General features: G+C 35.6%; 1 protein-coding gene across 5 annotated transcripts in view; it reads right to left on the bottom strand.

Annotated features, from left to right (window-relative positions):
• The window catches only part of LOC107748537 (type I inositol 3,4-bisphosphate 4-phosphatase-like), a 48319-nt gene that overhangs the window by 4776 nt on the left and 17096 nt on the right, over positions 1 to 26447 (bottom strand). The window contains exons 2-23 of one of the 5 annotated variants that reach the window (XM_016563350.1): positions 26247 to 26435; positions 26090 to 26134; positions 25540 to 25658; positions 22386 to 22502; positions 22205 to 22284; positions 21979 to 22090; positions 21786 to 21876; positions 20308 to 20455; positions 20065 to 20195; positions 18783 to 18887; positions 15766 to 15874; positions 13751 to 13937; positions 13414 to 13629; positions 10554 to 10854; positions 9499 to 9534; positions 7061 to 7233; positions 5773 to 5896; positions 5308 to 5575; positions 5013 to 5110; positions 4797 to 4909; positions 3174 to 3328; positions 694 to 1170 (exon numbers count right to left, since the gene is read on the bottom strand). In XM_016563350.1, the coding sequence (XP_016418836.1) occupies positions 990 to 1170; positions 3174 to 3328; positions 4797 to 4909; positions 5013 to 5110; positions 5308 to 5575; positions 5773 to 5896; positions 7061 to 7233; positions 9499 to 9534; positions 10554 to 10854; positions 13414 to 13629; positions 13751 to 13937; positions 15766 to 15874; positions 18783 to 18887; positions 20065 to 20195; positions 20308 to 20455; positions 21786 to 21876; positions 21979 to 22090; positions 22205 to 22284; positions 22386 to 22502; positions 25540 to 25658; positions 26090 to 26134; positions 26247 to 26331 (2994 nt within the window). In that variant the 5' untranslated portion in view covers positions 26332 to 26435 and the 3' untranslated portion in view covers positions 694 to 989. Of the gene's footprint in view, positions 1 to 693; positions 1171 to 2600; positions 2931 to 3173; positions 3329 to 4796; positions 4910 to 5012; positions 5111 to 5307; positions 5576 to 5772; positions 5897 to 7060; positions 7234 to 9498; positions 9535 to 10553; positions 10855 to 13413; positions 13630 to 13750; positions 13938 to 15765; positions 15875 to 18782; positions 18888 to 20064; positions 20196 to 20307; positions 20456 to 21785; positions 21877 to 21978; positions 22091 to 22204; positions 22285 to 22385; positions 22503 to 25539; positions 25659 to 26089; positions 26135 to 26246; positions 26436 to 26447 lie in introns of those variants that run through there. The other 4 variants (XM_016563353.1, XM_016563352.1, XM_016563351.1 and 1 more) reach the window with 4 other exon arrangements.

Here is a 26447-nt window from a genome sequence, read left to right as displayed (position 1 = left end):
ATCGAATGGTATATACTTTTGTTGAAGTCATCTTTTCGCATGATTCTGTACAGAAAATTCCATCAGCGGTAGCGAACAAATTGCGGCAAATGTGTTTGTGGTTAATGCCCAATCCCATAAAGCACTGCAAATTATATATTTGATTTGCTATGCTGTCAAAATACTTATTGCATATTTTGCAATAAACTTGTAAAATAAGTTGATGTAATAATCAACTTTAAATTAGTAGTTTCTATTCTTCCTCAATTGTTTTTAACTTGATTGTCATTTGCAATGCTTCATGGGATTGTAGTTCTTTCCCTCACTAAAACGGTTAAGCACACAGTTTTGTACTTTTGTCTTTTGTCCAATTTCGATTACTTTTTTTCAGATTTGAAGTTCATGATGTTGTGATTCGCCTTGTAGCTGCTTGGCTTGCTACATGGCTTATAATATTTTAAACACTTTTTTGAAAATTCCTATGGGAAACAAAAAGTGTGGAAAAAAACAAACATCCGGAACAAACGCCGCTGAAAAAGTGTGCGGGCACTAATGCACTCTATTATATACACATTGAATTGACCACTAGCACAAATATGCATGTGTCTAAAAATAGTTTGTTATAATAACACAAATAAAACATTATATTATAAGAATAATTAGTATTGAATAAATAAATCAATGTGAAATCTTAAATATATATGAATATCTATTTTCAATGAACCCTCTAAAATAATCAGAATATTTGTTATATGTCACAAATTATTTTACAAACTTTTCTCATCCATGATTACTTGAGAAAGAGAGAGAGAGGTAAGGCAGAAATGACCACCAAGACCTTTAGATTGGCTGTTAGAGAGAAGAGCTGTATCAACCAGAAAGAATTCAGCATTGTCTGCACACAGCTCCTCACCCAGAGGAGGAAGAAACAGAAAAACAGAGAAAGGAAGTGCTGAGATAGCCAGGGTGAGGGAAAGAGAGAAAGAAAAATGGAAAAGGGGGTCTCAGGCTCAGCTGCAGCGGAGTTTGGCCAGCAGGTAGGCTATGCTGAGGAACACCCAGACGATGAGCAGGTTTGGGCTCAGGGCCAGAAGGGGCAGAGAGTAGAGCAGACTGGGGTCCAGCCTGAAGTCACGTACGGGCAATAAGCCGCTCAGGTTCTTCTGAGTTACCCCCTCCCTGGTCCCAATGCTGCAGAGAGGGGCAGGGACGAGGGAGCGGCAGCAAGGGCCAGAGAGGACAAACAGAATGGGGCGACATGCACAGGATGGTGACATGACCATTGGGGTGGTTCCAACATGAATGTAAAGAAAAACGAAATGAAAAATTTATTGCAGACACGATGAAAAGGTCCATCCGTCAGATGTGGATGCAAACAAAAAGTAAATCCGACATAAAACAGACAATGTGAATTAGGAAAAAGAAACAGAAGGGAAGGAGAGAGAATAAAGAAAGAGAAAATTAAGAGTGAAGTTCTGCATCTCTGCCGTTTAAAGTAAAGTAAAGAAAGTTTAAGAGATGGGTTCTCCATGTTGGACAGAAGGGGGCATATGTAGGGCTGCTGCTGCCATGCAAATCAAGCGTGCTGTGTCCTCCCAGCATGCAACAGGCCAACAGAGCCATCATAACAAACCAACTGCGAACATAAAAACAATCTTGTGTACAGTGTCTCTGCATCCATCTGTTTTGTATCCAGGCTTGTGAAGGAGAGTACATTTTTAGGTACAGATAGACTGCTGGCTTTCTTTGAGATTATTCATTTCAAGTCACTCAGCCTCATACACACAGGGGACAGCAGCACAGCACAGTGGCAGATCATGCACAGTGCATTGTGGGTAAAACTTTACCTTAACATCCAATTTATTAACCTTGGTTAATGAATTAGATATTGAACTAACAATGAAGACATTTTTTACAGCATTTATTCTTACCTACTTTAGGTAAGGTAAGAATAGGGTTATTTTTAGTTTTTTAAATTATAAATTCAATATTCTTTACTTTGTTTGAATACTTTATCAAATTTATACAAATCAAAATGTTTTATCGACTACCATTCAAAAGTATGGGGTCAGTAACACTTTTTATTGTCTTTTAAAGTCTCTTATTCCTACCAAGGCTGCATTTATGTGAACAAACATACAGTAAAACAGTAATATTGTGAAATTTTATTACAACTTTTTTAATAAATATATTTTAAAATGAAATGTATTGCTGTGATGGCAAAGTGAAAATTTCAGCATCCATTACTCCAGTCTTTAGAGTCAAATTATCCTTTAGAAATCATTCAAATATTCTGATTTGGCGATTTCTTATTATTGTCAGTGTTAAAAAGAGTTGTGCTGATTGATATCTTTGTGGAAACCATGTAACCTTTTACATCATAAATGTCTTTACTGTCACTTTAAATCAACTGAATGTGTCCTTGCTTAATAAAAGTATTAATTTCTTTCAAAAAAAGTAAATCTTACTAACCAAACGGCGGTGTATGTAGAAGTTAACATTATCTAGAAGAATATATGCTGTATACTGCATTGCTAGTTTATGACACCCAATGCATTAACAAATGTAAATGAATTAAACCTTATTGTAAGTATTTACTGAGACTCTATAAAACAGCAACAAAACCTTCCTGTACTCATCTTGTCTCTTTCATCAGCTTCAACAGGACAGATAAACAGTTTTCTGTACAAATTTAACTACAACTATGTTTGTTTAGATCTGTCCTTAGATTGCACAGGAGACAAGAGGAGACAATTATGTGACAAAACTGACAATTTCATACCCTTATTTATAAGCACAGAGCATCTGGCAAGCACACAGCCAAACAAATCAGCAGATTCAAAGTTTCAGCAGTTTCCTCACACTCTGCAGGAGCAATTTATTTGTGTTTACGCCTCTCGTGGAGAGAAGGGATGAAATATGGAAGTGTGGAGTGGGAAGGAACAAACACCCTAAACAAGTGAGTAAATATAAAAGAAATGAACATATTAGGCCACATAAGCCACAAAGCAATAAAGACAGAAAAGTGTTACTGAAAACACCAAGAAGCCACAAGCAATGAGGGATGATGCATTGGAGGGGATCCTTCAGAGAGAAAGAGAAAAGAAGAAAAGAGAAAAAGAAAAAGAGAGGCACATCCCCAAAGCGTGCGATGCTTATGAATTGAAGTGCAGGCAGTTGTTCAGGAGTCTTACCTGCGCATGCAGTCGAGGGCCTGGGTGAAGACCTGCGGGGCCATGCCATGCTCGTGCTGCAGGATCAGACACTGCTCCAAAGTCACTGACATAGCAGTGCGGTCCTTGGCACTTTTACAGCTGGTAAAACGTACTCCATTTAGTCGCCGACAAATCTGAGTGAAGGGGCACAAATATTGTGTTTCAGCCTAACACATAGTCACACTTATTCCAGTTCAGCATTCAAGTATCTTTTGAAATGGCACTAGAACCACTTAAAGGCCTTCAGATGCAAACTCTGTATATATACAAACTTTTTGACTTCATATGCTCACGTTATTAAGGGTGCACCAATTAACCCAGTGGTTCTCAATCCTTTTGATTCGAAGGCCCCTCATGATCCAACACAATATTCAATAAAATTGGCTAAGACGGGTATTTCTGTTGTAATTATGATAATACAGCTTTTCAAATTTTTTTAAAAAGAAACTGGGAGTGTTGATATATTAAATTAAAGATAAATCATTTTGTGATCCCAGAGCATCTAAGATTCTTGTTCTGTTTATTATTTAATAATAAAAATGTTATTGGGGAAGAAATAAAGAAACATGATTTCAGTTTGTATCCTAATATTTTATAACTTTTTAAAGATTTTTTAATTGAACAATTTAAGTCTCCTTTTGTGGGCGCCTTGGAAGTTTTGTGAGGCCCCCTCTGGTTGAATACCACTGAATTATTTTACACTTAGAATATTTCTGATGAAGAGCCTGCATGCTCGAAACGTCACCTATGTGATAGCCTGTTATTACATTTTTGTATCTTTGGAGCCCAGGTGTGCTGACCTTTTTCTATTTTCATGATCAATTTTTTGTCAAGCACCCTGTTGGAGAGTTTTTCCAGGGATGTGTGTGCGTTTGTTTTTGTTCTGATTCCATGTTTACACTTAGTATATTTAGTATATGCATTCTAAATGTTAGATTTTAGCTTCAACAATAACTTGTTTTTTTAAAAATGTCATGTAAACTGTCTGAAATCATAATTATCAGATTACAACTGGCCTCAATGTTGTGCGCTTATTTTGAAAGACAGAGGTGACGTGCTATGTGTATTCTTAGACATTGTAGCTCGACTCCACAAAAACCCAATGTAGCTTAATTATAACTACACATGCAAAATTACTGAATGTGATCCGCCAATATACCCGAACATGCATTATGCCTACTGTATGTGCATAAGACTGCAGCAAAATACACCAATGCAAATTACATTTCGTAAAATGTTGACTTCTATTGGATTATCAGTAACGAAGATTTTTTTTTTTTTAGGTATTTACATAGGCTTGCAGTTTCTTTTTTTCTCTATGTATAACTATACAATAATTTAGTGATAACGAGAACTGCTGTGATTAAAATGGATTGAAAAAGGACACCTCACAACGTAAACATTTAATATTTCTATTTTCAGAGGTGTCAGTACAAATGAGATGCACTCAAACATGGATTTTACTCTATTTCGGACATGAAAACTATGGCTGATTAAGTTTTTCTTTGTTTTTTTTTGAATGAGAATAGTTTTAAATGAAAACAATGCCAAATGGGTTTGAGCAATTATTTGAATATAATTTAGTAGTAGAAGAACCGTTACCTCTGCAGCCTGCCACAAGATGTCTACATTTTTATTTTTCCTAGCATGAACATTTTGACCAAGGAACCGCAACAGCTCTGGGAGACACGTCTGACTACGAGAGCGAGGAAGACCTGAGAGAGACAGAAAATTAAAACCAGAGTGACTTGTATAATTCAAATATATTTTTGGTTATGTAGAGAGGGAAAAAAACATAAGAGGAGAGTGATGACTTACAGTCGTCAGGTAAAACCTCTTTGAACTGCTGGTAGTAAGAGCTAAGACGTGCCAGGCTCTCCACATTGATGAGCTCCTGAAGCGACGTGTCTCCAAACCTACAACACAAACATTTTGATTTTCCCTTTAGATATCTTCAATATGAACACAAGTGTATGCCAAACTGAAAAAGAGATCAGATAAATCAAACAATTATGATATATTGATATTGATAATTATGATATAATTATGATAATGTTGTTTGCTGATGTTATGCAAGCACTCTTGTGGAGTGTTTTACATAATCAGGACTCACTTCTCGGCGAGCGTTTGCTGCTCGTTGATGCCCACGTTGAACAGCACCGGCTGTACCCGCAGCAGCATGCCGTTCTGGATCTCCCTTGGCAATGCATCAAACATGCTTCCCGGGAGCGGGATGCGAACGTTGAACCCGTCTCTATTTCCGGTGATCACCGGCAGCATGTCGGGGGAAGAGGTAGAGATGGCCTGCGTCACCTTGAACGTCACGTTTCGAAGATCCATTATTCCTATGCTCATGTCCTCTAACATGGCTAACTCCTCTCCTGTGAAACATACACACAACAAAGCAAAACCACTGTAGTCAGTGTAACATGTTTCAGAACAGAGCGCTTCACTCACATAGAAATAATGAATAAGAATTGTGCTCTAAATGAGTTTACATAACAAAAGTGATTCAGTGGTCACTGTGTATCCAGGTTCAAAGTATGGGCATACTGTATGTGTGTAAGTGTGTGTTTACCATAAGTACTTAATAGGCACTCGAACTGAGCGAGCAGACCGATGGTGTAAAGCTGTCTCAGGAAACCGTCGTCACGGAGACAGTTTCTCAGTTTGATGATGAAGCCACAAATTAGTGCTGTGAGCTTAAGAGAGGCAAAAAGACAGAGCAAGAAGACATTTGTCAGAAAATGACAGAAAAACAGGTGTAGAGGAACAGTTCACCCAAAAACATCATGTCATTCCAAACCCGTAAGACTTTTGTGAATCTTCGGAACACAAATGAAGCTATTTTTCATGAAACTGTGTGATTTATGTCCCTCTAATGAAAGTTCATTCATCCAAAACTTTTACGTTTTTATGAACTTTTCATAGTGTCAAAGAAATCCATATCAATCAAGCAGTTTAATCAAAGTCTTCTCAAGGGACATGATCACTTTATATGATGAAAAGGTTTAATTTATGCTTTTTTCCACATAAGTATTGATTAGTGCACATACATTGAGCACGAGGGTAAACAGAGGCTCAAACTTGCTTGCTCATGAGGTATGTTCTTGTGCGTCAAGAAAGAGTGGTTGAGCTGCCGTTTACCATATTTGATGTGCTTAATGTTTTTAGATGTAAATAAAAATCTGTTAATCATATAAAACAATTGTTTCTCTTCAGAAGACTTGAATTGAACTGCTCGATTCATATCAATTTATTTGACAGTCTTTTGAATTGGCTTTCGTTTCAGTGGCAGACATCTCTCAAGTTTTATTAAAAATATCTTAATTTGTCTTAAGTAGCACGGGTATATTTGTAGCAATAGCAAAAAATACATTGTATGGGTCAAAATATCGATTTTTCTTTTGTGCCAAAAAACATTAGAATATTAAGTAAAGATCATATTCCATGAAAATTTCCTACCGTGAATATATCCAAACGTAATTTTTTATTAGTAATATGCATAGCTAAGGACTTCATTTGGACAACTTTAAAGGCGATTTTCTCAATATTTTAATTTTTTTGCACCCTTAGATTCCAGATTCTCAAACAGTTGTATCTTGGCCAAACATTGTCCTATCCTAACAAACCATATATCAATGGAAAGCTTATGTATTCTGCTTTCAGATGATGTATAAATCTCAATTTAAAAAAAATTTACCCTTTTGAATGGTTTTGTGGTCCAGGGTCACATTTGTGTTTTGAAGATGAACCAAAGTCTTCTAAGCTTGGAAAGACATGAGGTCGAGTAAATGATTTTTAAGGGTGAACTATTCCTTTAAGGTTATGTATGTGTTCACTAATGTGTTTGTTTGAGAACTAACTGTCTGGCAGAAGACCACGTCTCGGCGGTACTGCAGGTTGAGGTCCATTGCGATGGTGGGTGCGCTGTCTTGCATGAGCAAGAAAACCATTGACTTCTTGGCTTTGTCACTCATCATGGCCACACACTCCGTTAGGGTCGTCAAGAGGGGATACAGAGCCTCGCTCCATTCACCTGACACACACAAAGAATCTGCTGCTAATATCTTTATTAAACATCACATATTTATTCTCATGTTTCACTTTAAAGACCCCACTAAATCAAAATGTAAGGTTTGTTGCTTTTAGTCCGTTTATTAGTGCAAAGATTAAAATTGTCATCATTTATTCACCCTCATGTCGCATTATTAGACTTCCATTTATCTTTGCAGCACAAATGCAGATATTTTTAAATGAAATCTGAAAGATTTCTGTCCATTCATTGAAAGTCCATTCTACTAAACTTCATTAAAGACACTGTAAAAGTAATCCATACGAATAGTTTGTTCAACAAATAGTCAACTAAAGCTTGTGCTTGCGTGATGTGTGAGAACCAACGAAGTCGCGCGAGCACAAGTTTGAAGAACCAATGAGGTTTGAGCTTCCGTTGACCATATTTGATGTGGTCTCTATGTACGTGCGTTAATCAATGTACACATGTGAATAAAAGCCTAAATTGAAGTGGTTGTGTCTCTTCAGAAGACTGAAATAGCTGGATTAATATGGATATGTATCCATACATTTATAATGTTTTTAATGAACTTTTTGATGTGTTTTGGCAGACAGAAAATCTCTCAGATTTAATTTAAAATTATCTTCATTTATGTTCTGAAGATGAATGAAAGTCTTATGGGATTGGAACAACATAAGGGTGAGTAACTGATGGCTGTATTTTGATGTTTGCATGAACTAACCCTTTAAGGTAATCTCTATACTAGTTTAATAGTAAACACTGACAAAAAATTATTTTAGGAGATATATGCCCATAAAGTTTACAATCCATAATTTTCAGGAATAGATTTAAAAAGGTGATGAGATTTTTTTTTTCCCAATTAAATTTCTAGAACTGGAAAGTCTGTTTACCCCAGAAATTATAAATACCACTACAATAATATGCTTCCCGTAAGAGTGTAGTAGTAGTAGTATATTTTTATTTAATGCCAATTGTAAATTATTATTATTTTTTTAAATACGAATAGTTTGTTCAACAAATAGTCAACTAAAGCTTGTGCTTGCGTGATGTGTGAGAACCAACGAAGTCGCGCGAGCACAAGTTTGAAGAACCAATGAGGTTTGAGCTTCCGTTGACCATATTTGATGTGGTCTCTATGTACGTGCGTTAATCAATGTACACATGTGAATAAAAGCCTAAATTGAAGTGGTTGTGTCTCTTCAGAAGACTGAAATAGCTGGATTAATATGGATATGTATCCATACATTTATAATGTTTTTAATGAACTTTTTGATGTGTTTTGGCAGACAGAAAATCTCTCAGATTTAATTTAAAATTATCTTCATTTATGTTCTGAAGATGAATGAAAGTCTTATGGGATTGGAACAACATAAGGGTGAGTAACTGATGGCTGTATTTTGATGTTTGCATGAACTAACCCTTTAAGGTAATCTCTATACTAGTTTAATAGTAAACACTGACAAAAAATGGTTTTAGGAGATATATGCCCATAAAGTTTACAATCCATCTTTTTCAGGAATAGATTTAAAAAGGTGATGAGATTTTTTTTTTTCCAATTAAATTTCTAAAACTGGAAAGTCTGTTTACCCCAGAAATTATAAATACCACTACAATAATATGCTTCCCGTAAGAGTGTAGTAGTAGTAGTATATTTTTATTTAATGCCAATTGTAAATTATTATTATTTTTTTAAATACAAGTATAACAAATACAATAAAAAACAGCAAACAAAAGCAAGTTATATTACACAAGATTCCCGTAAGAGTGAATTACATTTTTAGTATACTATATGTCAGGGCCGTCCTTAGCTGATGCGGGGCCCGGTGCGAGGTAGGGAGCAGGGCCCCCCTCGGTCCGTTTGCGATCGCGTTCCGGGGTGGGGGTGTTCTCCCTCGGTCCATTCGCCGCGGGGCCCGATGCGACCGCACCAGCTGCACCCCCCTAAGGACGGCCCTGCTATATGTATACTTTTTAGTATACATTTTAAGCATTTTTAAATGCTAGTGGCCATTGAAAAAAGGGACAAACTCTTTGATATGTTGTGTCGCGACTTCCTGTTTAAATAAAATATTTTAACACATCAGGGGTACACAAGCCAATTCACAGGGACTTTAAAAGTAAACCTGGGTGGACAGAGTTCAGAAAATAGTAGCAATGACAAGTTTACAAGAAACACCATTAACAAGGATGAACAACAACAGATGTGACATAAAAGTAAACACAAATTCAGCAAAAGCGCATAAGCTTAAGGGGTGAAGGGGCTCCTACCTGGGTAACTCTCCTCTCCACTGCTGCTGCTGCCATCTAGAGGATGGAGGTGCAACATGCAACAGTTAACTTAGCGAGTGCAACTAGCATAGCGCACGCAGCTCACATAGACATTGAATACAACGTAAGACAGCAGCAACTTTACAACATAGATTAAACAACTACTGTTTTTCCACTAAAATGCAAAGTGGAATGCTGGATAGGTTTGCCTAGATACAATATGTAAGTAATATTCACAGCTGCCTGGCAAGCTAATGATTTCATAGTCATTATATAATGGAAAAGGCTACTGTAAATCACAGCATGCTAGCACTGCCAAGTGACTAACTGGCACAGACAGCCAGCACCAGACAGACAGCCTGTGAGCCTGTTAGCCAGCCAGCCAGCCAGCCAATCAAACGAGAGCACACGGTCGCATGTTCACAGTAGGCAAATATGCTGGGTCAAACAACAGAATGTTCCAGAAACATGTTCCAGAGATATGGCACATCAACAGAGAGTCACACAGAGTCAACACACATTCATTAACATAAACTGTGGAATTCACTTGGATGTCAGTTTTTCCATACATTCATATTGCTTTGTTTTGGCAAAAGGTAAACAAATATACACATACTACTAGACTCAAATCAGACAACATACACAATGATGCATAATAGATACCTAGGTAAAAAATACAGATGATGAGGTGGATTAGAAACAATGGGAGGAGAATTTCAAGCCACAACCAGTCAAGTAAAAGTAATATAAATGCTAGTTGCTATGGCAGCATGCAAACCTGTTTGAAGACGAACAGGTGACAGGGTTTGTGAAAAACAGAGACTGAAAGTGTAATAACTAGAAAAGAAAGAAGAGATGAGTATGTACATGTGTTAGTGTCTGTACCACTATAGAAACACAATGGACAAGCAGTAGGGAATGTGAAGCAGAGTGCAGAAGGCAGAAAAATGTAACATTTGTAATTGATGAGACTCTGCCAACTAGGCCCGATGCTGTTCTTAAAAATATAAGAGAGAGAGAGAGAAGGTGTGAACAAGACAGTGAAAGGCACCTACAGGCATGTGTTTCTGCATTAACAGGGCATGCAAGGTTCAGATCGGGTGGTGAAGATGAAGGTGATGATGGTGAAGGTGACTGTTGTTGCGGTTCAGGGACAGAGGAAGGCTCCTCCATGCAGACAGGGTTGATCCAGAAGGCTTTTGTTTTCCCATTACCTTTCTTACTGGTGCCACTTTGCTGGTCAGTCTGGAACATGTCCTCACTGCTGCTGCTGTGCAAACGGTCCCTCTGCAGCAGTTTGTCCACTCGCTGGATGATACACTCCAGACTTTTGTCAACATTCCCCCACACCTTTTCCTGTGACAAAGAAACTGTTTGTACAAAGTGCAAATTTTGGGCACAAACACATGCATGAAAACATTTTTAAACAAAATGATGCACTCATTCAGAGATTTCTGTCCCCCAAAATTTTAACACTTCAAAAAATGCATAACACCTTAAAAGTAATCCATCTGAATCGAGCGGTTTAATCCAAGTCTTCTGAAGAGACACAATCACTTTATATGATTTAATTTAGGCTTTTATTTACATTGTTAAAAGTGAAAGCATGCATTTTTATAATAATAATAATAATAATAATGTTTATTGTTTTAGGAAAAATAGTTAATTTAGGGATTTTTTCTTCATCTGGGTTTCAATAAAACCAGTATTGAGCAAACCTGATCAAATGAAACCTGAATCCAAACTAAAACCTGATGAAATTGATAAACTGATCAAATGTGACAGTAAAACTTTTACATTGTCACGAAAAAAAAAAACCTTTTAAATAATATTATTTTGAATGATTTATTCATTAAAGAATCCTGAAAAAAATGTAACATAATATCCACAAAATATTTAGCAGTACAACTGTTTTCAACATTGATAATTATAAGAAATGTTTCTTGCACACCAAATCAGCATATTAGAAAGATTTCTGAAGGATCATGTGACACTGAAGACTGGAGTAATGACTGCTGCTGGAGTAAATTCAGCTTTGCCATCACAGTAATTAATTACACTTTAATATACTTAAATAGAAAATAGTTATTTACAATAGAAATTACAATAGAAAACAAATAGAAATATTATTTCTATTTATAATAGAAATAATATTTCACAATATGACTATTTTTACTGTATGATCAAGCAAATAAATGCTTAAGAGACTTCTTTCAAAAACTTTGACTTCAAACTTTTGAATGGTAGTTTATGTCAAGATTAACAACAGATCTGAACACATCAGATTACAAAATAGTTTAATTCATATATCCAAACTGCTGTCTGAGAATGTAAAATGTGTAAAAAGTGTAAATATTGTCAGTAAATATTTTACACTTTATTTAAAGGATATTCTATAGTTTACTTCAAATGGTTATGTTACAATTAGTGCTGGGCAACGATTAATCGTCCAAAATAAAAGTTTCTGTTTATTTAATATATGTGTGTGTACTGTGTATATTTATTATGTATATATAAAGATACACACACCCAAGTATATATTTTGAAAATATTTAAATGTATATATTTATATTCATATAATTTATATTTTCTGGCAAATGCCAGAGGGGCCGGACCATTTTGTTTAATGTGGGCCGGTCAGATCTTTTCTATATATAAATAAAATTGTTTTTACGGGCCAACTGTACATAGGACAGGTTTTTAATCGCTTGCACGATTTCTCTATGGTTATAATAATAATAATAATAATGTTTATTGTTTTAGGAAAAATAGTTAATTTAGGGATTTTTTCTTCATCTGGGTTTCAATAAAACCAGTATTGAGCAAACCTGATCAAATGAAACCTGAATCCAAACTAAAACCTGATGAAATTGATAAACTGATCAAATGTGACAGTAAAACTTTTACATTGTCACGAAAAAAAAAAAACTTTTAAATAATATTATTTTGAATGATTTATTCATTAAAGAATCCTGAAAAAAATGTAACATAATATCCACAAAATATTTAGCAGTACAACTGTTTTCAACATTGATAATTATAAGAAATGTTTCTTGCACACCAAATCAGCATATTAGAAAGATTTCTGAAGGATCATGTGACACTGAAGACTGGAGTAATGACTGCTGCTGGAGTAAATTCAGCTTTGCCATCACAGTAATTAATTACACTTTAATATACTTAAATAGAAAATAGTTATTTACAATAGAAATTACAATAGAAAACAAATAGAAATATTATTTCTATTTATAATAGAAATAATATTTCACAATATGACTATTTTTACTGTATGATCAAGCAAATAAATGCTTAAGAGACTTCTTTCAAAAACTTTGACTTCAAACTTTTGAATGGTAGTTTATGTCAAGATTAACAACAGATCTGAACACATCAGATTACAAAATAGTTTAATTCATATATCCAAACTGCTGTCTGAGAATGTAAAATGTGTAAAAAGTGTAAATATTGTCAGTAAATATTTTATACTTTATTTAAAGGATATTTTATAGTTTACATCAAATGGTTATGTTACAATTAGTGCTGGGCAACATTAATCGTCCAAAATAAAAGTTTCTGTTTATTTAATATATGTGTGTGTACTGTGTATATTTATTATGTATATATAAAGATACACACACCCAAGTATATATTTTGAAAATAAATAAATGTATATATTTATATTCATATAATTTATATTATATATAAACATACTGAATATATAAACATAACATATTTTTCTTAAATATATACATGCATGTGTGTGTATTTATATACACATAATAAATATACACAGTACACACACATACATTATGTACACAAAAACTTTTATTTTGGATGAGATTAATCGCGATTAATCGTTGCCCCAGCACTAGTTATAATACATTTGTTGTTAACAGGCCTCTAAATCCTTCTTACCCACTCTTCCTCATGCCAATCAACATGGAGGGATGAACGACTGTTTCTGCCACTCCATTTGGCCAGTAGTGTGTCCTGATCATTCCTCAACACCACCTGCTCCGAGTCAGCAGAGGGCGAGTTTTTAGAGGCGATGTACTCGGGTCTAGCTGCGTTCAGGGCCTGCACTGCAGACGCCAGCAGTTTACAGTCACACACCATCACCAGCTGCCGTGTCTGAAAGTGAGAGTGAAAAAGGGGTTATAATGTCAAATTCAGACCACACTGGGACCAAGTTAGAAAAATTAAATGTGTTAATTTGTATCATCAAATGGATATAAAGTACTCTGACACCCACCTTATCCGCTAGGATGGTGAGGGTTCTCTCCATGCCGTTAGCGGAGCGTTCTTTAGCGGCACGAGACAGGCGCTCAGCGTAGTAGCCGACCTGAGTCTTGAGCGTGTTGATATGGGAGATGATCTCTTTGGCACGGATAATATCCTGAGGGATGTAGACGATGGACTGGGAACTGGACAGAACGCTGCTGCTGGACCAGAGAGAGCTTGGTTACTTAAAAACACCATACAAGTAATAAACGCACATGCACTTCACTACATTAGTACACAACAACAGACAGATAATGATTGTGCATTTCATTCAGACAGTGATGCTCCAGAGACTTTGACAAGCACCAAACACTTCAGGTCCTCAAACTTGATTTTTCAGAGCAAAGAGAACAAGGTGCTCAGGGATGAACAAACGGGGTTATTTGTGCTGCAGGAGAATTATGCCATCAGTCCTTTAAATGGCAGATCTGTTTCACTAAGTGCTTCTATACAATACAAAGGTGCAGTGAAGTGTGTTTGTACATCTTCGATGAACAGACAGTATAATTTCAGGAAACACATATGGCTGAGTGAACCTGTAAAGAACCAGGTCATATTTCACCTCTGTTTTAAATGTGATATGCAAGACACTGCATTTTGCACAAAGAAAAATATGTCTATTTTTAGGGTCCATTAATTTTAGTCCTATTTTTTCAACTGAGTCACTGCAAAAAAACTTGTCAAAAATAACTGTAATGATAACTCATTTTAATTATTGATTATTATTAACTGACTGCTAGAGATGATTTAAAATCGCAAACTAGTTTATATATTATTTAAATTGTAAAATAAAGTGTTGCTAATTAAATAAAAAAAATTTATGCTGAGACTGAGATTTTTCAAAATGTAATTAGTGAGAAACTTTTTCTTCAATTTTTATGAAAAATGTGTCACAATGCAATTATTAAATGACCCTAAAATATGTGCATAATTGTCTTTATGCATAATAATATATACTCTTTTGTTTTAGGGACTACATACTGTACAACCCAGACATTTATACATGAGATTCCCCCAAGTTATTGCAGTACAACAGCATAAATGACTAAAGAAAGATTAAACAAGAAGCACAGATATATATGTGTGTGCTCAGCAAAAGACAATTATATGACTTTTTATTCAAACACACCTATTACTCTTTTGTAGCGACTACAGAAAAGGGATGATGGAATCACAGAATAATGAATATCGTTCTGTTTCAAAACGTAGTGAGGCAGTGTAGGCATCATATGCGCTCATCCGGCGCAAAGCCTGTTTCAGAACATAGGCAATCTAATTATGTTGCCTCCAAATTTTAAGACAACATTAAAGGCAACCCCAAAATGCATTAGATGAGCTCTGGTTATAATGCTGCAGCTCACTAGGTTTTAAATCAGAGATGTCATGCAGTAAATGGCACAAAAAACAAACAAACAAAAAAATAAGTTCAAACTAACTCACCATTCCTCCTCATAAATGCTGATTAGAAAGCAAAAATGCAATTAAAACGTATGAAAAATAAACTAAGAGTGTATCTTAAAAGGGAAACTGCTACTGATGTAACACTAGCAAACCAACACATAACCAAAAGCAGTCAAACACTAATGAGAGCAATGATTTTGAAAGTAGAATATACATTCTACATTAACAGGCAAAAAGTACAGTACAGTTATAAATACAATAGTTAGCTAGCAAAAACTCTAGTGCGATTTTAAATGTTTATAAAGGTTTTTTTTTTTAATAGTCTTATCCTTAATGAATGAACTCACACACACATTTATTTCCTGTTAATATATTACAGCAAAAAGGAAACCGATAAAGTTTACTTAAGTGAAACTACCAGACAGCCATTTAACAAAACAGATATAAACTGCCATCTGTGACTTTGATCCACATGATAGCTCTTCCTTCACATGCAACACATGCACGTACATGTGAACACATACGTACAGTACACTCCATTCATATCTTGCATATTTTCAAAGTTAGATTCAAAACGTGACTTACACTTTTTTTGCTTCCTCAAATTTCTGTAATAGTTTCCGCAAACCTCCGTTTTTGAAGCCCTGGCAGTGAGCTGCAGGGGCCCCGATCGTAACCACATCATAGGTGTGATCTAGATACACAAACAAACACATCCATGTCACAAAATGAACAACTTAGTTCTTAATATGTAATTATTGTCAGTATTTGAAAATAATTGAATAATAGTGACCCTGCACATTGACATGAAGATCAGTAGTGTAACACACACGTATCTCACACTACTCTGGACATCCATTTCTGCCTCAGAGTTAAAAATTATAAAATGAGTTTAAAATAAGAAATAATGTCGCAGATATAAAGTTGTGAGATATAAAGCCACATTACCAGATATAAAGTCACAACTGGGAGATATAAAGTTGCACTCCAAGATATACATTTGGAATAACAAGGAATAAAGTTGCATTCTGATATATGTTGCAATTACAGGGGGAAAAAAAGTCATGAGAAGTCACATTGTGAGTAATGAGGTGACACTGCAATATATAAAGTCATAATTGGGAGGCATAAAGTCGTGGTACGAGATATACATTTGCAAATATGCAAAATAGTTGCATTGTGAAATACAAAGTAAAGTTACATTACGAGATAAAAAGTCACAAATACATAAAAAAAAAAATCACACAAGACGTTGAATTGTAAGCTATTAAGTCACAAGTGTGAGATACAGTCGTACTGCAAGATAAAAAGTCACAATTATGTGAAAAAGTCATGAGAACTGCACTGTAATACTGTATCTACAAAGTTCTGAAAGAACCAATCACTGATTGGTAGTCATTGTGTCACTGCAGCGGCCGTTTGAAGCGCCAGTTCCCATAGAAACCTGAGGCTAGACCAGCCAATGCGCAATTGGGCATGCGCAGTCATAGGCGCATTATAACTGCACATGCACATTGGCTAGTCTAGCCTGAAAAATACGCTTTTTAAACGCTATTTGAGCATAAAAAACAACATTCCTGGGGCAGTTCATTTCAGATTTTGTTGATGATTTGAAATATGTAGTAGAATATTGAGTTCAGCAAGCAGTTTTTGAGATTTCAGCATTCATTTAGATAGTCTTGTATGAGCTGCCCGCAGGCGTTGCAAATATGGCCGCAGAGTAAGGTTGTGACGGTGAGGAAATTTTCCCACCGGTTAATCGACGTGTGACAACACCGATAATACCGGTATCACCGTGGGGGCAGGGGCATTCCCTCTTTTCCTTCACTTTTAAATAGCTTGTAAAAGCGACGTGCGCATTTTACTTTCACTTTCAAATAGCGGCAATTCGGCGTAAAGCAATAGTTCGTTTGAAATGTCCCACCTTTCCTCGCTTTCCTTCGCTTTTAAATAGCTTAAAAGCACCGTGCGCATTTTCGAATTAGCGGCAATTCGGCGTTAATTGCTTGAATGCAACAACAAAATACAACGTCAAACTCACTTTCCCTTTCAGTCGGTCACTCTCGACGTCACGTCGGATGACCGACGAATTGGGATCTCGCTTAGAGAGACCAATCTACTTCGAGTGTAAACTAAACGAGCCAATGCACATTGGCATGCGATTATTGCATCCAGCTGCCGCTGATCACAGCGTGAGTATAAGTAGGCAGCAGATGCAGCGCATATTCAGCTTTTCACTAACGTTTATTAGCAAAACAAATAAGAAAGCTTTGGAGGCACGGCATACACCTTGATGTCAAATAAAATAAATAAATGAATGACAGTTTAAATAAAGTAAAAATCAGCAAACAATGTGGAACCAATTAAATAAGAAACAAATGTTTAAAACTTCCAAAATCACCTTAGATAAACGGCAAAAGTCAACAGGCTTTTCAAAATCCAAAATACTGCCAAACATGCGTTTTTGCATTTCGTTTCGAAACTAAATCATCCGTCATCATCTTGTCTGTCTCACCTCACTCTTCTTGTCAGTCAACTCGACTCACTCTCCTCACTGGATAAATGAAATCTAATCTGTGATGCGACTGTCGTTCGGCATGCTGCATTGAGCATCCGCGTTCAGTTTTAAATTGTAGATACAACGTCAAACTCACTTTAGCGTGTATATAAAACATAGAACTTTTATTAACAAAACAAATAAAAATACGCCATGCTATAGGGCAGGCTATGCCTAATATAAAATAACAAATAACTTACATAAAGTTTAAATGTACAAAACTGGAAACAAGTAAACATTTATAATATATAACCAAATAAATAAGAAACGTAGAACGTTTATTAGCAAAACGAGTAAGAAAGCTTGGAGGCACGGCATACACCTTGATGTCAAATAAAATAAATAAATGACGCAAAGTTTAAATAAAGTAAAAATCAGCAAACAATGTGGAACCAATTAAATAAGAAACGAATGTTTAAAAAAAACTTCCAAAATCATCTTAGATAAACGGCAAAAGTCAACAGGCTTTTCAAAATCCAAAATATTGCCAAACAGGCGCTTTTGCATCTAGTTTTGAAACTAAATCATCCGCGATCGTCTTGTCTGTCTCACATCACCTCACTCTTCTTGTCAGTCAGCTCGACTCACTCTCCTCACTGGATAAATGAAATCTAATCTGTGATGCGACTGTCGTTCGGCATGCTGCATTGAGCATCCGCGTTCAGTTTTAAATTGTAGTGTCTGTTCTTTTACTGAGCTAAATTATTTTTATTACTATAAAAAATCTAAACAACGGTGGGGGTCGGTGTCGCGGTGGGCAAGTGACATAACCGGTGTTGCGGCTTAACAACGGTATCACCGTCAGCACCGTCTGAGTGCTGAGTGCATGAAAACTTCTGTATGAGCGACTATTTACATGTGCTAAGTGCTCTGAATAACACCTCCTACTGCCTGCTGGGATTGAATCAGTAAAGAGCACATACACCAAAGTGCCCAACAAGAATATAGAGCAGTGACAAAACCCTTTCAAACAGAGGGAAATAACGAAAAGGGGAAGAGGATGACTAATAAAATAAGAACACAGAATGAATTAAAGATATCTAACCGCAGCCAGACTCATCCTGAGCCCTCATTCTCTGCACATGAAGGTTGGTAGGCATAAATTCCAATTTCCTCTCTGCTTTCAGATTACTGGCTTTAAATGATGGACCTGTAAGACACGGAGAGATAGAGAGAGAAAGAAATCTCTTGACACCCCTTTATCATTCAAACAGGGTAGACATGTCTACTATTCTTAGACTTTCAGGTCACTGGAGAATCTTTCAAAGAATTCTGGGTCATCTGAAAGAGTTTTCTACCAGTTTAACCCTATAAAGTCAACTCTTATAATCATATTTGACATGCAAATAAAAAAAAAAAACCCCTCTAAATTATCAACGTTTAAAACTTTGCTGAAAAACGTGTTGTATCTAATGCATGCCTTCTGTTGTCTAATTAATAATTTATACATTTTAGGAAGTTAAAAGAATCATCAAAATGTCTAGACTTCATGTCATGGTACACAAGTCTTTTTGCTGTGAAATCTTTACAGATTTTTATCAAGTAAACATAATAATAACTAGTTTGTAATATTTCAAAATGAACACTTGACTGAAGCAACTTGGACTGAAGCAACTTGTTTATCCCAAAAATGCGTGTAACAAATATGATACATCAGGCTGTTTCAATGTATTGCATTGCATTATATGTTTTGCCCCCACAATGAATACTACAGAGCTCATTAAAAACCGAACATTTAAGTATTATCTTACTAAGACATTTAATTGGGACAAATAGTGAGAATTATATTTATATGCATTTGATATAAGTAATTTGCTATACTGATAGTATAGTACATTGATTTACAAGCTATCAGAATTTCTTATTTTTTGGCCATATTAATATCAGCAACTGCACCAAATTGCAACTTTTTGCTCAGTTTTTTTGCCTCATGTAAGTGATTTCAATAATTGTATAAATGCATGCATGTAAATATAATGACTTCATGCAGTTTAGCTGGCATGGCCTTCATGAATTCCACAAGCGTAAGTCCTGATGACCAATTTCATGTTATGATTTAAGAATTATTTGATTAGTGACCTAGAAATAACGAAGCAACTTTTCTTCATTTTCTGTCATTTTTTTAAATGTTCAAATGCTAGCTTATTTCCAAATTTTAAATTATATTTTGAATCCAACACTATCAGTGTTACCTCACATCTTTGGACCCTACTCTATGATCATGTGTTCTTTTTGCACATCTTACACAAGTACAAGAAGTACAAAACATCTGAAAGTTCTGAAATGAAGTGTGTAACACCTCTTGCAACCTCCAAATGCTGACTGACCTTTGTAGTCCTGCAGGTCTGTGTGTGTATCCTGATAGGTCTGAAGGATGCTCTGGTACTGCGTCACAATTTGCCGTCTGAGATTCTCCCAACACGGTGATAACTCCCCTAACTCCTCCAGCTCAGATACTCTACGAACATCAACACAATCATGTAAAGGAACTCTCTCTGTATATATTCATGCCACTAAAATGGTCATAGTGTGCATGCAACTGTGTATATGTCTGAGATTATGATAAACACCTCGAGGAATCCTCTTCCAGTAAGAGTTTGACAAACTGTCGTGGGATGTTAAGTGACAGGACGCTCTCAGCCATCTGTTCCAGGATCCGTAAATGATTCCCATCAGTGGTTGGAAAACGGTACATACGTGACATGGTGCCACCAAACACTGAGACACAGAAATAGAATTAAACCATAAAGAGAAATCAATTGTGCCAGGCTGAAGCATTAAAACTGTATTTGCGTGCATTTATGATATTATGACCAGGTCCTGGATTTCACTTCTGTCAATAAACATGGAACTAAGTGCCATTGAGCTTGGGAAAAGCACTATTACAACAATAAAACATAATTATCATTAGTTATTCTTAGTACCAGCCATGTTTCTGTCAATATTTTCCAAGGAGACATTAAGCTCAAACTACTACAAAAAAGGTGTATATTAAATGTAGATTTAAATATAATTTGCTTTCTTTCTTTTTTTAATACACAAAAAAATAAAATGGCTTATGAGTCAAAACAGACTTTTAACTGTATTTGTATCTCTGAGCACTTTCTGGACAGCTGTTACTCACAACATACTGTATGTAATTTTTGGAAATAAATTTTTTTTTTGGAAATACTTTTATTCAACAAGTATACATTCAATTGGTCAAAAGTGACAGTGAAGATTTTAACAATGGTACAAAATTACAAAAAAGTAAGCAAGCATGTATGTATGTATGTTTCTAAATTTTTTTTTTTGCAGTTTTAAACATTTTATTTATATTTAAACATTATATTTAACAATAAATGTTCCCTGAGCACTAAATCAGCATATTAAAATTATTTCTGAAAGATCATGTAATATTAAAGACTGGAGTAATTCAGATTTGCCATCAAAGGAATAAATAAAACATTTAAATTTATTAAAATAGAAAACAGTTATTTTTATTTTCATATTTTACAATATATCTGTTTTTACAAAATAAAATAAAATAATAATTTTGCCAAATATTTTGATAAAAAAAAAAAGTGTACTATACATTTTGAAAATGCCACTTGTTTTAACATTTTGTTATGTAACGCAAATACATTCAACACTCCAAAGAGAAAGGAAAAATTGAAATCGCATCATATGACCCCTTTAACTGTGGTGTCAAATTGTGCCTAAATTTCAAATTTTAGCCATTTGTTGCTCAGTCCCAGCCATTTGAGAACTCATCCAATCATCATATAGAGTAGGTGTTTTCAGGCAGTACAAAAATATAGTGATTGAAAACCCAATGTCCACTGAACAAACAGATGTTTTTTCCAATGTAAAGAGCACTTATAATGCTCCTCAATACTTCCTGTGAAGCATGGGGTCCTAACTGAAACCAAAATGATGTGTTTAGAGCATGAAATCAATGAAACGGTTCCATGCCACACACATTTGGCCATACACTACATTTCCATCACAATGAATAAGTCTTAGGGTGTGAAAAATAAGCCATTCTTCTAGAGTCTGACATTCTTACCAGATCGAAGAAAAGAGTCTTTCCACAGAGAGGCGTATTTCGCTCGGACTCCCACAGATTCTGTCAGACTCTCATCCACGGAGAGGACAGTCTGCAGCAATGGCACACGGTAGAACAAAAACATGTCAGAATGAGTAAAAAGTAGTGAACAAACATGCCGTTAGTTGGGTCACTGGGGCATAGGTAGGCTCACCCTGCCATTGATGGTGTCTTGTATTTGTTTGATTGGTGTATGCTGATCTCTCTTCTCCTCTAGCTGCCAGGCAATGACTGTAATACTACCCACATGCTTGTTTTCTGCTGACCTGAGGAAAAGGAATAACAGATGTCAATATGCTCAAACTGCATAAGACTGCAACCTTTTCAGCATAAACCACTTCTAGACACCCATCTAGGAGCTGTCAAGACTGGTGGATCACCTGAGAGGTAAGTTTAGTCTATGGTTCTTTTCTAGCAGAAGATCCTTCACTGGAAACATCGCTAAGCCAAGAAGGTACATCTAAAAAGTGAGAAAAATAAAATAAAAGAACTAAAAGATAAAGACAAAATAGCAGAATCAGAGCTGTTCTTCTCATTTGTTGTGCGTGGTGTGTATCTCACCGTTCCTTGTGAGCGATCTTTTACATCGTACACAGAGAGCTTGACCTGTGTGTGCTGGTTAATGTGGGAGTCTTGGAAGAAAGCCACACTGCTGAGGAACATGGGATTACTTGTACCCTGCAAAACAGAGGTCAAACCATTTGTTTTTCGAATAGTCATCCACATCAGTCCACATTGTTCCATAAATGACAGAAAAAACCTGATCACAAGTGGTCAACACCATGGCCGTACCCAGGCTTTGAAAATTAGTGAGGGGGGGGGTAACTTTTATCAGTTGTTTATTGCAACAATACATAACTACAATAACTTCGTCTAGTGCTCTTAAGAAAGTTTATAGCATGATTTGTGAAAATTTAACTATACTGAATGACATGGCAGTACCGCCGCTCCCTATATGTAGAGTACGCAGTTTACGTAGGGCACCAACTCCCGGGGTAACTGGGTAACTGTCCATAGGTAACCATAGGTAACTGTCTAGATTTGTAATTTGTAAATAATACAATTTATTTACTTTTATATTTTATTAAAGTTCTATTTTCACCCCTATAGTAGGTGTTTTTTTTTTACTTCCATAATATTTGCAGGAGGGGGGCACAACAATACAATCCTGCTTAGGGCACCCATTTGACCAGCAGCGGCCCTGCATGGCATAGACTTCTTCATGGTTTTTGCGTATTTCATTTCATTCTGTAACCTACTTGCTCTACAGATCTGTGTGTACTAGTGTTAAATGCTACTGCTTTTGACAGCGTTGATAACGTTTATGACAGATAATATCATCATGATAATTTTTGCTTTTCCCTTATCGAATGTCGTATCCTGTCAGCAAAAACCTGTCCATGGGCTTTTTTTGATTGCTTTCAGTTTAAGTACCGGCGATGCAGTGTTGCCAGATATTGATACTAAAAACAAACAAACAAAAAAAAAAAATAAATAAAAATAAACCGAAATTATTTCCAATCTTTTGCAAATAAGATAAGATAAAGATATCGCTGACTCTAAACTGCAACTTCCTACTTTATTAACTTTCTAAAGTGTTAAATTAAGTGGAAAAGACAAGTCCAAAATGCTTATAATAGTTGGATCTGGCAACACGGCTGCGCCCGCGCCTTCACTCACAACTCTCTCAAGCCTCGTTCACTCCACCAGCGTCTCGCAGCGATCATTTTCATAACAGGGATGCTAAACATTCTTGCAAACTGTCTAAACTGAATTATACATGTCATGCAGGCATTCATATGAGGAGTTTAACAGCTAATTAGTCATTCAGAGAACAAATTATATTTTTGAACATGAAAATTTTACTGAGGTCCGGACCTCGGTGGCCTCATAGCTGGTTACGGGCCTGGTCAACACTAAACACTAGGGCTGGACAAAAAAAAAAGATTTTGTGATTAATTGTGTCCTTCATTTGAACAATCTTGATAACGTTTCTTCTACAGCCCATGGCAAAAGAAATCATGTTTTACCTGAGTTTGTAACCCAAAATGAACATTAGACAGAGTACCATAATATAAGAAAAAAAACATGTCTTTCATTTGAATTGTCCTCATAACATACTTTACAACAAGTGTACTGCGATTCACGAACATATGACCCTTATCAGCTGATCATGTCTTTTAATCCACCAATATTTGAAAATTTTAATTAATCTGAATTGGCTGATAAGCTTTTCTGTTTGGCTGATGTGTCAGAAATGGGATTTTTATTTTGACAGCACTGAGAACGCTAGTTTTATTTTTTCCCAAATTCTGTTTTATTTTTTTCCAAATTCCAAAATTCCGTTTATATTTCTCTGGATTAATTTTTTTCCCATTTAAATTTTTCTATACTCTGCTTACAGCAACATTACAGACTAACTAAAGTTGAAAAAGTGAAAAAGCATAATAGGACCCCTTTAAATAATAAATAAAAATGATCAAAACACATCTAATTAATTGAAATCATGAAACTTTCCCAATTTAACAGCAATTTATTAAGTTTAACAAAAATAACCTTTTTAAAGCCCTATGAAATAAGTTTTTAAAATTCAGTTTTAAATTTGACCAAATTCAGCATTTTCCATTAATTTTCTGTATTCCATTTTAATGGTTTCATTAAATTTTAATAATCAAAAGGACCTCTAATTCATTGATTTTATAGAAAAATGTATTTATTATTACTATGGGCATTTTAAGAAATACTGTGTTGTGTATTTACATTTTTCTGGTAAATAATTTTTCTGGTACATATTAACAAATAGTCATAATTTTATTATTAGTAGTAGTATCATTACATTAAGTAATATATTTCTGTCACAGTATCTTCACGTTAAACCAAACTTTTATTTTGACAGGTTGCTGTGAAGACCTTAAGTTTCTTATTGTATTTGTTTTGATGACAGTTTTCTCAAAAGAAATGGTAAAATGCTCATGAAGTGACTCCCAGAACAGTTCTAGAGATTATGGTTATATGTTCATGTTCTCTTATATTGAGGCGGCAGAGAATGAAATCACCGCGAGCGTCACGTGCGCTTCAGTATGTGTGTAGTAAACGAAACCGCCTGTCTGCACCCATTCATTCACTTCACATTCATATTCATATTTAAATAGTATTTTTGCGGCTTAATATTCACAGACACAAGTCCATATTGATTTAAGAGTACTGACCTACTTTTCATTTATTCATCCAAAATTTGGCAAATTCCATAACATTCCACGTTATACAGTAAATAAATTTTTTTTGACTAGATTCCGCTATTTGGTTTTCCAAATCAGTTTTTGGTTGGTTTTCGGTTTTCCGCATCGCTGAAATCATAGGGCCCTAGAATGCCAGTGCACAGAGCTCCTATTCTCCCAGTCATCATAGGTTTACAGTCTCTGTTTAACAGTTCTGTCTAATAAATTATTAGACAGTACTGTTAATCAAAGTAAACGCATATGAAAAAGTATTATATAAGTTTAATCGGCATCTGTTGACCGCTTATATACAGTTATAATTTTTTTTTATTAATATTCCACAGGATTACTCCTTTAACTATGTTTTTCAACAAATAATACATTCATATAAGTGAAGTGTTCATGAACTTATTAAAAGGTTACCTGCATAATTTATAGCATTAGCAAAGAGTACCATAACAGAAATACGCCCCAATGAATCAAATTACATCGCTCACCTCAATGATCTCTGTCTGTGCATGTTTGGTCCAGAAAGCCTGAGGAGGTGTGGTACAGCTCACAGCAACAAAACTGTTGGGTTTTTGGTCCAAAGACGGTGTGGTCAGCTCACTACAGACTATACAATCACATTCACATTCAGGGTCAAGACAGAGTTAAGATTTTCCACAAGAAGCATTGTATATATGAATGAGCTACAGTGTACCTCAAGTGTTATTTGCTAAAACCTGCCGGCACTCAGAGATATAATCAGACCTCCACAGTTGAACCACTTTATTTACAGCTTATGAGAGATAGAGGCAGTCACTTAATTCAAATGCAGCTGCTTTAGCGGTTAACTTCACGTAAGCATACAGTAGGACACAGAGAACTCACAGAAATATTTATACTACTGTTCAGTGTCATTTACAGTCTAAAGATCAGATCTGATAGCCAGCTGAACCATTATATCCCCAGCAGTCTTGGCTGCTAGTGGAGAATAGATCATTTCTGGTGCCACTTTAATTTAAAATTTGAGTATGCGATGGTTGGACCAAAACCAAGACTGACCAAGACTGAACTCCAGTACTGGCTCATCTGGATCTTGACTGTTTCCTACAAAGAGGAGAAAGAGAAAGACCGTAAATAATTCTGACCTGATATAATGCAAAGTAAAAATGTAATACAAGAGAATTTCAAACACAAGTTCACTAGCACTACTGTATACCTTCCAATGCTAGTCCAAGCATCTCTGAGGAAAGCTCAAAAGTGTTCGACCTGTACACCGACCACGGCCGTTCCCTCCGTGACATTTTGGCAGGATGTTTGTGTGTGTGTTGAAGTTCAAATAACAGGAGTGGTGGAAACCCACACACAGCCAGACACACTCCTGTGTGGCCGTTTCCTCCTCTGTTATCTGAGAGAGAGA

The sequence above is a fragment of the Sinocyclocheilus rhinocerous genome, unplaced genomic scaffold (genome assembly GCF_001515625.1).
Source record: "Sinocyclocheilus rhinocerous isolate Xijiao unplaced genomic scaffold, SAMN03320098_v1.1 scaffold349, whole genome shotgun sequence".
In the NCBI taxonomy this organism is placed as follows: domain Eukaryota; kingdom Metazoa; phylum Chordata; class Actinopteri; order Cypriniformes; family Cyprinidae; genus Sinocyclocheilus; species Sinocyclocheilus rhinocerous.
This window is presented reverse-complemented; position numbering and strand designations above follow the sequence as displayed.